General features: G+C 35.2%; 1 protein-coding gene across 15 annotated transcripts in view; it reads left to right on the top strand.

Annotated features, from left to right (window-relative positions):
• Positions 1-16,757, top strand: part of PCM1 (pericentriolar material 1) — a 92,299-nt gene that overhangs the window by 45,693 nt on the left and 29,849 nt on the right. For 12 of the 15 annotated variants that reach the window (XM_036296817.1, XM_036296828.1, XM_036296829.1 and 9 more), the window contains 7 exons: positions 598-788; positions 1,801-1,972; positions 3,941-4,296; positions 9,347-9,511; positions 11,702-11,758; positions 15,448-15,620; positions 15,935-16,066. In XM_036296817.1, coding sequence (XP_036152710.1) covers positions 598-788; positions 1,801-1,972; positions 3,941-4,296; positions 9,347-9,511; positions 11,702-11,758; positions 15,448-15,620; positions 15,935-16,066 — 1,246 coding nt within the window. The remainder of the gene's footprint in view (positions 1-597; positions 789-1,800; positions 1,973-3,940; positions 4,297-9,346; positions 9,512-11,701; positions 11,759-15,447; positions 15,621-15,934; positions 16,067-16,757) is intronic. The other 3 variants (XM_036296832.1, XM_036296830.1, XM_036296831.1) reach the window with 1 other exon arrangement.

Raw genomic sequence — 16,757 nt, 5'->3', positions numbered from 1 at the left:
ACAGAACCTGGCTGGAGAACCTAGCGAGGGAACATGGACACAGAACCTGGCTGGAGATCCTAAGCAGAACCTCTCTGGAGATCCAGACCAGAACTTGGCTAGAGATCCTGGCTAGGCTGCTGATCAACTGAACGCTGTCTCCGTGTCATTCCTTCTTCGCCGACTCCGTCTACACCTTTGGGGACCCCTGGACCTGCTGGGGTTGGACCCCGGCATGTCACCTGAGAATTTTATACACAGCGATTTGCCCAATATTCCCCTTCAATATTGTGGACTTGTCTTTAAAATTTTATACACTTACATTAGGTGAATTATATGGTGTGTAACATACCTCAATAAAACAGCAGACAAGACAAGAAAAAGAGTTTCTTACAGTTATACCTACTATCTAATAGAAGTGGTAAGTGCAGTTTTTGATCCTAAGGCTAAGTTTATTGAATTAAGCCTGCAGGACAAGCAAATATTTGTTGTAGTGAATATCAGAGCAGTCAGTCTGATTTGCATGAATCACTTCTTACACATATCTTTTCTGAATGTACTCTAAGTAGATGTTAATATAACTGATTTTTAAATTACCAACTTCTTAAATTTTTATAGGTTGAAACAAATGCTAAATGAACTTATGCACCAACAAAATCAGCATCCAGAAAAACCTGGAAACAAGAAAAGGGGCAGTAGTGCACCACACCCTCCTTCTCCCAGTTTATTTTGTCCTTTCAGCTTTCCAACACAGCCTGTAAATCTGTTTAACCTACCTGGGTTTACTAATTTTTCATCATTTGCACCAGGTAAGTGACTGAAAACCTAAAGGAAAAATAAGTAAGAACAAAAGTGTTTTAGAGTATTGTTTGTCTATTGCATGGATATTTATTAGTCTCTTTTGGATTGGTAGGAAATGCTTGCAAAGAAAGTTAGAAACTCTTTTCTACTTTGATTCTTATAGTGAAAATTTAAGTTTAATATGGTTGCTAATGGAATTAAGTAAACAATTATGAATTATTGCTGTTTTATATCTTTGATTATTTAACGACTATTAAGGAGAAAGGGAATTGATATATCCAGTGGCTACTCTACATCAGGCACTGTGTAAAACATAGAGTAAAGATGAATAACATGTTCTTGTAGAGGAGCTTCATGTCTCGGCAGGGAGATATACTGCTAGACTAAAGGTGAGTGCTTAGTTTAGGCTTACATTTAATTTTATTTAGCTTAGGCTTCTATTCAGACTTTTTTTCTGCACACATTATGTGCCAGACACTATATAAATGACTGGGATTCAAAGATGATTAAGACTAATGCTTTAAAAAATTTAATGTCTAATGAGGAAGCTAAGAATGTTAATCAATGCTTAGTGCAGTACCACAGATACAAATGAGGTGAGTGACCTATTCTTACTTGGGGTAAGAGATCATCAGGAAATGCATTTTTTTCCAGAAAAATGTTATTTAAGCTCTAAAAAATGAATAGAAGTTATTTCCAGGGAGTAAAAGGGAAAGAAAAGGCTTTCTAATCAATGGAACCACTTAGAGTTATAAAGATTACATCTATTTTATAGTGTAGTTTTAAGCATTGAATGAAATAACATGCAGAGTGCCTGCAGTAGAATCTGACACATTGTTATCACTAATGCTGAAACAGAGTGGGCTGAGCTATAAACTGTGATTTAATAAATGACTTAGTTTATTTTAATTAACAATTTCTTGTTTTGGTAAATCTGAATGGCACATTTAATTAAAACTGTCTTATTTCATATTAAGGCTAAAGGTACTTTATTGTCATCTTATTGCTTTTATTTACTAGGTATGAATTTCAGCCCTTTATTTTCTTCTAATTGTGGAGATTTTTCTCAGAATATTTCTACACCCACTGAACAACAGCAACCATTAGCCCAGAATTCTTCAGGGAAAACAGAATACATGGCCTTTCCAAAACCTTTTGAAAGCAATTCTTCTATTGGAGCAGAAAAACAAAGGTAACTCAATTGTAAACATAAGTCATTATGTTTAATAGATCACATTAATCTCTTTTTTTTTTATTACATCTAATTATATATAATTTGAAAACACAATTAGGGAGTATGTTTGTGATTGTTTGGCCTGGCAGTGTAGGGATTATGAAACTTTGACATCTCAGCAGATGTCTCTCTGGTACAAGAGCAGTTCAGAGTTTTGATCAGGGTATCCTATGAGATTCATTTTGAGAAGATAAGACCTTACCCATACAGTGTCTTTTGGGCTTGATTTGATATCTGTCTAAGTTCACAGATTTCAGTAAAAACTAATACTAATTAGTAGAGGATAGTTGTAAAGTGATGGCATTTATTTTTGATTCAGAACTCCTGATAAGAATGAGTTCCTAAGGCCTATCCAAATGTAATGTTGAGTACTGTTTTATTATAGAGACAACTTTAGACAAGGAAGTTGTAGTGATATATGGTATCACTTCAACTAGGAGTCCTATGATTGACCTCTCTGACTTTGCTTTTATTAGCGGTACTAACCATTTTTTTTCTTTTAAATCTCATGGTGCTTTGTAAAAGAGTCTAACAGTGTTTAGTGTACAGTTGTCATTCAGAAATAATGGCTGAGTGAATCTCCGTAATAAGCAATAAACATTTTTTCAAAGCTTTAGTAAATAGCCCACCTTCTGTAAAGTTCCTACTTTCTGTAAAGTTCCTACTTCATTATTGTCCATATTTTATATATAATTGGTAGTAAAAAAGCATGACTATGGCTATCTAATATTGTTTTAGATATTTGACCTACTTCAGATTATACCTAATCTCCTCCCCAAAATCTCAACTAGTATAGGTTCCCTGAATTGAATGGCTGGAGATAATAAGAGGTCAGGTGGGACATTATAATCTTGAGCTAGGGTTAGAAAACTCTTCCTATGAAGGACTAGGTAGTAAGTATTACTGTGCCTTTCGTACCCATTCATCTCTGCCATTTTTGCATAAAAGCAGCCATAACAATATGTAAACACATGAGTGGCTGTGTTCCAACAACACTTTATGGGCACTGAAACATAAATTTCATATACTAGTAATTGTCACAAGCTTGACTCCTTTGATTTTAATTTTTAACCTTGTATGATTTTATTTTTTCATCTATAAACATCATATTAGCTCTCAGGCCATACAAAAAAACAGCAGGCTCAATTTGGCCTGTAAACTAGGTTGTCTAACTTCTGTAAGTAAATCGGTGTCTCCCAAATTACTCTTTTAGATGGAACCCTGTTGTTCATGTCAGGTTCTGTGATAAAAGGTTTTGGACATCTCACTATGTTCCCTTTTAAGACATTTTATAAAGTACTTTGGCATATTAAAAATTTTGAGGAATCCTGTAGACCTGTTCAACTTTGTTTTGACTCTTTTTTTCAAATTAGATGACCAGTGAGTACCTATTAAAATATTAAGGGTGCCAGTGTGTAGCAGGTAAAATTTGAAAATGACACTGGACCAATAGAACTAAACTAAACTATACTTGATGTGTGGAGAAAGAAATTACTAGTTGCATGGCCATTATTTTTAACAAATTCTGGTTCTAGCTGAACTACTGTGACACAGATCCATGTATGTTTCATACCCTCTGCTTCAGCTCTTTCTCAGCTCTTCCTCCACGTTTTTTGTGTTTTCCTTATATATCCCATTCTTTCTTGGTTTTTCTTTCGTAGTCTTTTCTGTTATGAATGCTAGATCTTTGGTTTGGGACTTTTGCCAGTGAGAAGTGTTTAATATTAAAGTGAGGTAATTTAGAACACTAGCCTGTAACATATTTACATATTTAATGCATATTTTGTGAAAATATTTTTACAGTCTTTTGATGATTTTATTTGCTGAAATCTAGTAAACTATAAGTTAAGTACTATATCTGAAGTTTTTGATAAACATAGAAATCTGTCATTGTAACCTCTAAAAGCTTATTTTCATTGGTGTAAGGAATCAAAAGCAGGCCACAGAGGAGGTGGAAAACAGTAGGACACCATGGTTATATGATCAAGAAGGTGAAGTTGAAAAACCATTCAAGACTGGATTTGCAGTGTCTGTAGAGAAAACTACAAATAGTAATCGCAGAGATCAATTAGATACCAGCACGAGAAGACGCCAGTTTGATGAAGAATCCTTAGAAAGCTTTAGCAGCATGCCTGATCCCATAGATCCAACCACAGTAACGAAAACATTTAAGGCAAGAAAAGCATCTGCACAGGCCAGCCTGGCATCTAAAGACAAAACTCCCAAGTCAAAGAGTAAGAAGAGGCATTCTGCTCAGCTGAAAAGCAGAATTAAGAATAGTGGTAAATATTTAAATTTATTGAATATTGATCAGTGTGAATGTTGGTAACTTTATTCTGGCATATTTAATTTCAGTATGGTTAGATGGGTGGGCACTGTTCTAGATATAAACATTGCATTTCTTCTTTTTTTGCTTCTTATATATCTTATATATGTGGTTACTGTGAACTCAGAAGATTTTTTTCCAAATCTTGTAGGTTACTTAAAAGTTGCTAAAGTCCAAGTTTTACTATTATATTTTAATATTACATCTTGTCCTACATTCAGCACTTAGTCATGCTTCTGGTTAGGTCCTTGATTTGATTTATTTAAAGAAATGTGGGCCTCTCACTACATTGCAATCTTTGAATACCATATGAAACTGCTTTTAAAAACAAGTCTGCTCTTAGCCTTCCTGAACCTTAGTTAATAAGGTTTAACATTAACCTATATTTTATTGAATCTTGCTATCGAATATCACATAAACGTTCTCTTTATAGTGTTAACTACATGCCACTTTAAATTTTTTTTTCTGTGATTTTAAACATTTTTCTATGATTTTTAAATAATTTAATGAAGGTTACACTAGGTCTGGGGAGGGACCTGAAAGTCTGCATTCCTAATGAGCTCCCATGTATTGCCAGTAGTGGTCTGTGGAGTTCACTTTGAGTATCAGGGTCTTACAGGATCCTTAGTAAACATGTGGCCATATCTGCCTAGCCCTGGAAATACTGGTGTGTTTGTATTTTCGCTCGAAACCCCTTTATTCTGAGGAATTATGCTTTTTATATATGCAATGCAGCTTTTTTACTTCAAGGCAAAGATTAACATTCTGATCTACATGCTTTCTTTTCTCATATTTAAGTATAAAAATACCTGCCAAAACATGTGTTCACATTTGATCAAGACCCATTTGTAAGACACCCTCACAAAAATAAAAGACTTAATAGCATAACCAAACTATTATGTAATAAAATCAAGTGAGTCAGCTAAATTCTTGGTATTCAAACTGTGAGTTATGGAGAGCAGATGGCATCACTAGAAGCTTATTACAAATGCAGACTCTTGGCTCTTCTTGATACCAACTGAATGGGTATGCATTGTTTTTCAGTGTGCATTTTAGCAAGATTTGGATGTCTTAATATGTATAGATATATATAAAATCTGAGAAACACTGAGCTAGGCCATAATTTATGTTGTTTTTGTTCTCTTGATGGCACAGGAATAACATGATCTCTTAGAAAAAAGAATGTTTACTCTGTTGTAAAGGAAGTGGTAAGGGAGATGAAGTGAATGGAGAGAAGATTGGAAAGCATTCCAAACAAAGTATAGAGTCAGAACAAAGCTGGAAGAAGAAATGAGAGGAACTGGGGTAGGACTAGGAGATAACAGATAGACCAGTGTACTGGGACTTGGTTGCTGTCTTGAGAGATGTAGTACAGACAGTTGTGCTGTCGCAGATTTACTAGACTGAACTATGGGGATGTTTTTTTGTGTGTTTTTTAAATATATTTTATTGATTTTTTACAGAGAGGAAGGGAGAGAGATAGAGAGTTAGAAACATCGATCAGCTGCCTCCTGCACATCTCCTACTGGGGATGTGCCCGCGACCTAGGTACATGCCCTTGACCAGAATCGAACCTGGGACCTTTCAGTCCACAAGCCGACGCTCTATCCACCGAGCCAAACCGGTTTTGGCTGGATGGTTTTTTTTTGCAAATGTTGACAGTCTTACAGAAGTGGCATGCTAAATCTTTGTTTAACTTTGTCTCCTGTGATGGTAATGTATTTTAATCTTTACAAACTCTGTATATGTAAAGATGCATGTTACTGTATGTGAAATAAGATTTTACAGATTATGTGATGATTATCTTTTAAACTTCATTCACATTCACACTTACTGAGTTGTACATGATTTCTTGCCTTGCTGGATGTTAACAAACCTATCATTTGGTTGCCAGACCCATAATTTGGTTATAGTCCACCAGGTCCATTTCCTCTTTTGATATGATTAGAGAGAATAGGAGCATATATTTTAGATATTCCTCATTTTATTTCTTGGAATTTTGGGTAGAATTGTTACTGTGCTGACTTATGGGTTCTGTCCATACCTGAATCTTTTCATTTCTTCCCTTCTCCCCCTCCTATGACTCATTAATGAAGATTGAGATGAAATAGATGTTAAGCATTAGGCGCAGACTGTAAAGAAACAGCCCTTTTTAGATTCAGAGAATTTATTACTTATAGAAATAGAGAAAGGAGAAGTAGCTAAAGGTGCCAGCTCCCTATGTCATTTATTCCACACACCATAAGGGAAACACTTGAAACAAAAAGGGCTCGATGACAAGTATAACATACATGAGTGGTAGACACCTATTGGTGAGGAGCCACGGCTTATGCTGTAGCTAAGCCACCCTGTAGGATGGAATTGTGCCCGTGGGGTAGCAGAAAGGTGGCATGTCATCAGAATCAGGGAGAAGGAGGAAAACGCTCAGCAGTTTTCCAGGGAAAGGGGAAGGCGAGTGAAAATGGCTACATAGCAGCTTCTCACAAGCCTCCTGTGTTCTTGTGTTCCATGTTCCAGGAGGATTATTATAAGGCCTTCTGTCAAGGCTTAGAGGCAGCTGCAGTTCAGTACTTTCCTGTGTGGCTTTTGTGGATACATGCAGAGTCCCAAGGGTGCCATGGCTGAGCTGTTTACCTACAGTGGACACAACTAGAAGTACTGTTTCTTCTAGCTATGTCAGCCACTCATGCTGAGAAAAATAGAGTGAGTGTAAGGAAGGAGTGATGAAGTGGGATAGGGGTAACACCTTTACAGTAATGAATGTCATGTGTTGTTATTCTGGCTGACTTAGCCAGTGTTATTCTGAAGTATTATTAACTTCCATTAAGTCTCCTGTTATCCCTGGAGGATTACTATCAAAGTTCCCAAGAGAGAAATAATTCAGTCACACTAGTATCTTACCTTTGGAAATCTAGCCCTTGATGTTTTTCATTTGGGACTCAGAACACCATAGTTGTGTGTGTGTAATCTTTTTATAGCATTTTAATTATAACTATTTAATTTTTAGTTGCAGCTGTTTTGGAAGGTGAATTTATCTTTGTAGTGCCTACTGGGGCTACCCAAAGAGAATTTTGTGTATGCCATATAATGTATATTTTAATTTTCTATTAGAATTCATTCAGCACTTTTTTATTCAGTAACAGTAGTTAGAAGGTTAATTTCATAAATGTTGTGAAGGTCAAACATAACCAAGAGAGCTCTTTTTCCTGTAAGTTTTGAACAGAATGAATGAGCATGGCTAGACTTTATTCAGAGAGACCAATGAAGAAACCAGGAACCTAAATATAAGTCCTAACTAGAAAAATGGCTTTAGAAATAGAAAGGGAAGGCTGACTCCAGATAGGATATCACAGAGAATAAATTAACTATATACTGGGGACTTGTTATTAGCAGAGCAGCTGCTGTGAGCAGGGGGCTGTAAGCAGCAAGGCTTTATTTAGGGTCTGCTGGCTCTTTGAGAGTATATCTAGGGCAAAGATCAAAATTCTGTGGTTCTTGGGAAACATTTGGTTGAGGAGATCCATGCAACTCTTTCTGTTGTTGAAAACTCCCTATGCTGTAATTTACATCTCTGTGACTATTCTGTAACTACCAATTCATTCATATTTCTTAATCCCTTCACCCTTTTCACCCAGCTTCCTCACCAACCTCCCCCACTCTGGCAATGGTTCTCTGTATCTGAGTCTATTTCTGAGAACTCAAGAGATACTGAAGTTATAAAATAGCTCCTAAAGTTATAAAATAATTTTCTCTATTATAGTAATACCCAATAGAAATGGAAGTGGGAGGAAATACTCTTATTTTAGTATCCAAAACTACTGGGGGAAATTTTTCTTAGGAGTAAATTTAATAAGGAAAGTCCTAGTTCTGTAAAATTTTATAAAATATTTTTGAAGAACACGAAACAAGAATGAACAAATGAAAAAACACAACCATGCTCTTAGATGAGACTAGATAAGCTATTAAATATTACTTCTCAAATTAATAAATGCTTTCAATGTGATTCTATTTTGAATCCCCAAAGATTGTTTTTGAAATTTGGGGGAAAATTTTTACTGCTTATCTAGAAGGACAAATGTCCAAGAATAGCCAAGGAAAACTAGGAAGGACTTCCCTTACCAGTTGTTAAAACACACTGTAAAACTTTTGTGGCTAAAAGAATGAAAATGGCATTGGAATAGATAAGTTAAACAGAAAATCCAGGAATAAAACCCAATAAATATGGAGATTTAATATGTTAACCAAGGTTACATTTTATTTTTAAAAAATATTTTTTGTTAATAGTATTACAGATATCTCCCATTTTCCCCCTCTTCGCCCCCCCCCAGTTTCTACTCTCCCTTCACCTCCCCCCCCACCGTCCCCCCCACCCCCCCTCCCAGGGTCTTCACCATCCTATTGCAAGGTTAAAATTTAAATTTAATTCATTGGGCAAAGGGGTATGTATAACCAACTATTCATGTGGAACAAAATAAAGTTGAATTTCTACCTTGTGCCATATACCAAAATAAATGTAAAAAAAAATTTAGAAGGAAAATTTAGTAGAATATATGTATAACCTATGGGTGGGCAAGACTTTTTAGACTAAGTCATTACATAAAAGGTATAGTAAGAAGGCAGGCATATTTGACTATTTAGTGCCCATTATTCTTCTCTGTGTTGGATATTTTGTATAGATTGTATATAATATTTTTTCTTGTATTTCCTAATACTGAAAAGTTGTTAGCTTGGAGTCTAGTAGAGAATTTGGGTCATATTAGATATGCTCATTAAGATGGGTATCAAAGGACAATGAGTGATAGGATATATTACTGTTACCCCATGCTTCCAAAGACTGTTGCAAAGGTATCTCCAAGATATTTCATTTACTCTTTCATATTCTGTTTATACCAGGCCTTCACAGCATGCTCAGTTGAGTTACCTGTACTATTTCACTATGCAAATCAGTTTCCCTTTCAGTTTGAATTAGTTACAACTGATAACAATTGTTACTTTTTTTACTTAAGGGTATGAAAGTGCCAGTATGTCTAGCACATGCGAACCTTGCAAAAATAGGAACAGACATTCAGCCCAGACTGAAGAGCCTGTTCAAGCAAAAGTATCCAGCAGAAAGAGTCATGAGCAATTGGAAAAAATAATAAAATGTTGTAGGTCTGCAGAAATATCTTCAGGTATGTTCTTTTTTGGTTTGCTTTAATTTAAGCACTTCTTCATCTTACGTTTGAAAAGCTGTACTAAAACAAGTCTTGAAAATTGGTCTGTTACACTTTTCTATCTGCAAGGTTTTATGTAGAGATTACAGTACACATTTCTTTATGTCAAGAAATATAAACCGGAACTTTTTTGTATTGTTATGATATTAGCTTTTGATTCATTTTTCTAAACAGAAAAGTATAGTTAACATTAACTTGGAAATCCTAATTGGAATTCTGAAAATCTTATCTGAATAAGAATTCGGATATACAATCATGTAATTTTCCTGCTTCAAACCATGCCTGCAGGAGAAAGTCCATACGCCATAATGTAACATATCTGGCCAGCAGAGATGCCTTCCTGCCTCTCCAGTCTCATTTCTCATCACCTTCTGCCTTAAACCTACTCTTCTAGTGGCACAGAACTGAAATGTTCCCATAGCTGTCATGTTACCTCAGCATGTTTTTTCTGTCTCAAGTCCTTTTTGCTCTTTGTGAGAGCCCTTTCCTCTGCTGGCCTCTTAAATAAAATCTTAGTTCTGTAACTCTGAACTTGCATCCAAATGCAAGCTGGGATAGGTTTCCCTTCTTTGTTTTTGTTGTAGCCTGTGTAAACCTCTTTTGTTGCCTGTATCACATTATCTGCTATATACCTGTTTAAGTGTCTGTATCGCCTTTTTGAGTCCCTTGGCAACAGATACTGCCTTGTCATATTTGTTAAAAGTTAGTGTGATCCCTGACACATGGTTGTCACTCAGTAAGTGTTTATTGGATTAATGGAGTCATATGTATTTGCCACCGTTTTAGTTTAAATAAGCACTAGTACTTTCATAATCTATAGAGAATAAGTTCATCTCAAAGAAATGTGGAGAGTAAGGGAGGTAGTAAATATAGACTGTCAGTTTTCAGTTGCCAGTAAGATCCTTAGTGAAAATGATAGTTGCAGCTACCATTTGTATTATGCTTCATTGTTTATAAATTATCTCATTTGAGCTTCATAATCCTGTGAATTGTTTTTATTTCCATTTGTAGATGAGTATACATGGTCAGAGAGGGTATCTGATTTTTTTACAGCACTCAAAAAAGGGCCAGTAATATAAACTGGCACAGCTTTTCATCAAAAAGTCATGCCTTTAACTCAGTAATTCTGTAGGCCTCCATCCTAAGGAAACAAATGGGAAAAAATAAATTGAGATTTATTATTGTTTGAACTGTATGATTTCAACTATGTTTTGTTTTGTGTGTTTTTTTCAACTATGTTTAAACAAAAATCTGAATGCAAAAACACTAGAAGAAAATGTATCAAAATGTTAATAGTGGTTCTATCATCTTTAAACTCTTCTATATTTTCTAAAATTTTACAGTAAATATTACTTTTGTAATCACAAAAGAAACATCACTTTTTTTGAAATGACTTCCTCAAGGTCATATTGCTTGGAAATGGTAGAACTGAAGTTTTCATCCTGGTCTGTTAAGTCTAGGATCTTTTTGGCAAAAATATCAATTTTATTTTCCTGACCCTGAAATTTTACCAAAATTTTGTAATTTTCATCTCCTTTCACTACCTTTATCAAATAATGATGTCTTCAAAAGTAAACGTTTGGGTAGAGGTTAGGGAAAGGCACTAAATTGAAAGGATATCAGTTACATAAATTGATTATTGGTCAGATTTTACTTATTAAAAGAAAATAATTGAATTTTAGTGAATTGAAAAATGTTTGAATAGTGTAAATATACCTTTGTGTGTATTTATATGCTTTCTAAAAAGACTTATTTTTTAATATTAATCATTACCCTAAAATTCTTAATAGCATGTAACAGTTTTTGTTATATGATTATTAGAGAGTAACATATATGACTGCTGGTATTAAAATATACAGACCTCCTCTCCCTAAAGAGATGTGAAAGGTTCACCTGGATGTGTATACTTCTAAGTGAATGGTAGAAGTTTATTATGGTCACTATCAGGCACTTTAATACAAGTTTATGGCAAGTTGTTTTATATTTTCTCTGATGAGATTATTTTTAAATGGAGCATATGTGATAACATTTCAGTTCAGGCAAACAGCTTTAAAGGAATTTGCTTATTTAATTTTTTATTCACTTGTTTATATTATAGACCCTATCATACACATTTTATGTTCATCCTATGTCTGCCCTTTCCTACAGCACATGCTAGGAGAATACTACAGCAATCTAACAGAAATGCATGCAATGAAGCGCCAGGTAACAATATGTTTAGTTTTGGTGTCCACTCTATGTTAATTTTTTGCCATTGGTTCTAAAAATCCTTAGTTTTTTTTCATTGTTCTGATTTTTTTTTTAGATTTAGCTTAGTGCATATGTTATTTGGCTTGAAAAAGTCAAAGAAAATTCATACTCATAAAATTCCAAAGACGTTCATTTGTAATTCTTTACCTTGGTAAAATTGGCTGCTTTTTGGTTTTCATTTTCTGTTAGTGTATGTAATATAACCAACACATCCATATGGGTAACAGAAAATGTTTTTATAATTTCATGTTTTAGTAAAGTTAATTTAGTATGTCTTAAATGCTTAAGAGCATTAATAAATTTTGCAAACATAAATAGTTATTTTATTCCTACCTCTTGATTTGCAGTGTTAAGTATTGTGTATGCCTTGTAGTTGCTTATTTTGCATTACCTATCATCATCTATAGAAAATAAACCATTAAACAAAAACAACTGTGACATGCAGAGACCATCCTATATAATAAAAGCCTAATATGCTAAGTGTCTGATTGGCCATTCAACCAATCAAAGCGTAATATGCTAATGATATGCTAAGGCTGCTCAACTGCTCGCTATGATGTGCACTGACCACCAGGGGGCAGACACTCCAACCCATAGGTTAGCTTGCTGTTGGGATTTAGCCAGTTGGGAATGAACAAGACAGGTCACACGCACCCTGGAGTCCTCCCACAGTCCCTATCTGGCTGACCGACCTCCCGTGTCCCTCCCCGGCCCCGATCATGCACCAGTGGGTTCCCTCGGCCTGGCCTGCACCTTCTTGCAATCCAGGACCCCTTGGGGGCAATCGGAGAGCTGGTTTTAGCCAGATCCCGCAGGCCAGGCCAAGGGACCCCACTGGTGCACGAATTCGTGCACTGGGCCTCTAGTGATAAAGATAGTGGAAAATTACAGATTCCAAAATGCTGGTTTTGTCTTAAATTATGCATTTACATGAAGTATGGTTCTTTGTGATTTCCTGTATAATAAGCCTAATATGCTAAGTGTCCAGTTGTCTGTCCAACCAATCAAAATGTAATATGCTAATGATATGCTAAGGTTGCTCAATCGCTTGCTATGACACGCACTGACCACCAGGGGGCAGACACTTAACTCAGGAGCTGCCCCCTGGTGGTCAGTGTGCTCCCACAGGGGGAGTGCAGCTCAGCCATGATGGCAGTGGTGGCTGGAGCCTCTCCTGCCTCCACGACAGCACTAAGGATGTCCGACTGCCGGCCATCAGTCAGACATCCCCTGAGCGCTCCTGGACTGCAACAGGGTACAGGCCGGGCCGAGGAACACCTCCACGCCCCCCCCCCCCCCCCAGTACATGAATTACGTGTACCAGGCCCCTAGTAGAATTATAAATATTCTTCAATACCTCCTGTACTGCACATGAATAAAAAATAAAAGCCTGTCATGAATCCTTAGGGGAATCTAAGGAAGAAAAACAAGGACCTGGCACGAAGTTGAATTATATCAGTGGCACTTCCTAAGGAAAAGAACAATGAAAATAGAGAGGATAAAAAGAAGATAGATCCTCCCCCACAGACATGCATCCCTAACCTCTAAGGAAACCCATGAGACTTGCAACCAAGGGAGCAATGGGCAGTGTAGCTCTCCCCAGGTTAACCACCCAAACCTGCTCCAAGGCCCCTTTCTCTGACTCCTAGTGAGCTAAAGCGGTCCCGCCTGGGTTCTCCTGTTGGTGCTCCTGTGCTACGCCCGTCCTTATTTCACTGTCCCCAGCTGTAATACATGTACCCTCACAGTCACCTGGACTTGTGAAGTTTTTCCTGCACATACCAGTGGCTGGCCTGAGGCAGTCCCACTCAGGACGACTAGTAGGTTCCCTGTCTGGTAACATCTTCACCTTTTTAACCCAGCCCTGTAACCCCATGAGAAAAAACAAACAAAAACAAGATGGAAACAGAGAAACCTGACTGAGATCAATGACCTTTAGTTCTGGAGGAGAACATGGCAAAAACTTTCCACCCCTCTCTTGCCAGGAGGGAGGTATGAAAAAGCATGTGTTTGACATAATTCAATTATTTTGGAATAATTTGACCTTTAATGATACATATTTAGTGATAATTTTACCATAAAGAGGCATGAAAAAGATTAAATATGCTTATTCTTATTTTTGAGATAACACATTTTCTAAGTTAACTGTGTCAAACATATAAATAGAAAGTTTGCATATCATATCTGGGTTTTTCCTATAAGTTGAGATTTCCTACAGAGATAGTTTGGGTTCTTGCTTATAAGAAGATTATTTTTGTAGTAATATATCACACTTAGACATTTTATAATACTAAGAACTTTAATATATCATTTCATTTTATATTCATAAATGTCTGAGGCAAGATAGGGAAGTTGTGTATTTATTATTTTTATTATATTTTACTTGTGGAAATTGAGACCTGAACATGTTAATTTATTTAGGACATTAGTGCAAAGTTGTTTTTTGTTTTTTCCTTTATTGATTTTTAGAGAGAGAGGCAGGGAGAAAGGATAGAGAGATAGAAACATCAATGAGAGAAATATCGATTGGCTGCCACCTGGAGCCTGTGCCCTGACGGAATCAAACCAGTAAACTCTTGGTTCCTGGGTCAACTCTCAACCTCTGAGCCACACTGGCTGGGCAAAATTTTATTAAACCCTATTGGCTTTGCATTTTCTTATTCCTCTTTTGCAAAAAGTGAATTAAATCTTTATGATCTTTACATATTTATCTGAAAACGTAATATATTAAAACAACATTTTAAATTTTGTTTGTTAGAAACTTATTACTGATTTTTGGAATTTTAAATATTTAACTACATGTAGTTCTATTGCTCTAGAATGTTTATAGAATTTGATAGAACCACTTGGAGATAATTTTTTTTCACAGAGAAATAAAAATGGAAACAGTTCCTAATTTGAACTCTTGAAAATAGAGGTATGACTACATCATTAAGGGTGATATTCTCTGTTATCAATAAATACACATGGCAGAATTTTTGCTAAATAATAGAGTGCTACCTGGGTTCTGTGAAACTGAAAATTTCCATGGCAGCTCCAACTTATACTGAGTATGTTAGTAAATATGCCAGTATGTCATACTATAGAAAAATTGACCTATTATGTTTATGTTATAGTTGCAAATTCAGTTTTTATACTATACTGTAGTATCATAGTTGAGATTTGACAATTTGTAGATAACTAGATAGAACTTAAAATAGTAACTTTTATTAGTAGCATTTATTCTCCTTATTAAAGAAATTTCCTTCTTTGTAACAAGTTCATATTAGCCAGAAAAGAAAATTATTTGTCTTAGCTGATTTCATCCAGATGTTGAAAGATTTCCACTGATTAGTCCTATGAAATGTATAACATTTTCCAGATATTTTTTTATTGAGAAATAATTGTGGTCCAAGTAATTGTAGATAATATTACTTATACACTTAAATATTTCTTTAATGTACAGTACATACCTTGATATTTTTATGATTATTTTTATCTTGGTATTTTTAAGATTTTTCTTTATACTTTAAAAGCCCTGAAATAGAATTAAGTATGCTATGATTTTTAAGCAACTTAAGGCTGAGAGTAATGATACAAGTTAATAGAAATTGTCAGGAATGTATTGCATCAATGTTAACTTTCTGATATTTTATATCTTCCAGAGACTGGGAGTGATTTTTCCATGTTCGAAGCTTTGCGGGATACTATTTATTCTGAAGTAGCTACATTAATTTCTCAAAATGAATCTCGTCCACATTTTCTTATTGAACTCTTCCATGAGCTTCAGCTACTCAGTACAGACTACTTAAGACAGAGGGCTTTATATGCATTGCAGGTAGCTGTACTTACCATTCTTTTTCCTACCCTATCTGGTATTGCTGTCTTCGTGATTATGTCTGAAGTATATGCTTGTTCTTATATCTTTTGATCTGTTTTTTATGTGCCTTCTTGCCTTTTGTTTAAAAGTTCTTGTATAGCTAAAATAGCTTTTAGATAAAATCTTTTTCTGAGCAACTTTTCAGTATTATTTTTTTCTTCATAGTTAACCTATGAGGTGAGGTATATTGAATTTGTTCTTCTGTCTGGTTTTGCTTTTAAATTTTGATGAACATTTATGTTTTAACATAAATATTTTATTTTCTTATTTAGGACATAGTATCCACACATATGTCTGAGAACCATGAAAAAGATGTGAAAAATATAAAGTCAGTGAATTCTGGCACTTGGATAGCGTCAAACTCAGAACTTACTCCCAGTGAAAGCCTTGCTACTACAGATGATGTAAGCTGATAATGATTAATGAAATCTATACATAATTTCAGTATGTGTTAAACAAATGTTAAAATGTTATAAATTGTGAGTGTTAATGTTTGGTTTTCAGCTTTAAAAAAAATCAAAATACATTATAAATGATCAATTATATAGTCTAAAATAGTTGTGTTTTATATCTCTTGCTCACCACAGGAGTTGACTCATAACATTTAGTAAAATTTGTTGTATTCAGTCAGAACCTTTCAATAAATAAATATAAGATAAAGCAGGTCTTTGGGCTAAAAGAGAAGCCTAGACAAAAGAAAGTCATTCAGGACAAAAATGTAATTTAATGTATTAAAGTTGATGAAGGAAACTTTAAGTAAAGTAGAAAGGAAATGGAAAAGAGTGATGAGGAAAATGATATATTTTCAAAAAACTATGGTCTCCAAATAAGCACCTATCTAGCATACAGGAGCTATGGTGCCAGGAAGGTGCTATTAAATGACCAAATGACAAATGACTAGGATACTGAGGAGATAGAGAACATGCAAAGTATTTGGAAATCACCTGTTTAAAGGTTCCAACCCTAATTCTGTCATAAAAGATGATATGTTGTTTTGGAATAGCAAATACGCTTTGTATGCCATCTCTAGCACCTGGATATCCATGAATAAGAGTACCATAACTGATTAGCATATATCTGCTATTGGGAGAGTTA

This window comes from Myotis myotis, unplaced genomic scaffold (assembly GCF_014108235.1).
Source record: "Myotis myotis isolate mMyoMyo1 unplaced genomic scaffold, mMyoMyo1.p scaffold_m19_p_3, whole genome shotgun sequence".
NCBI lineage: Eukaryota > Metazoa > Chordata > Mammalia > Chiroptera > Vespertilionidae > Myotis > Myotis myotis.
The sequence above is the reverse complement of the archived record's forward strand: the minus strand, read 5'-3'. Positions and strand labels throughout refer to the sequence as shown.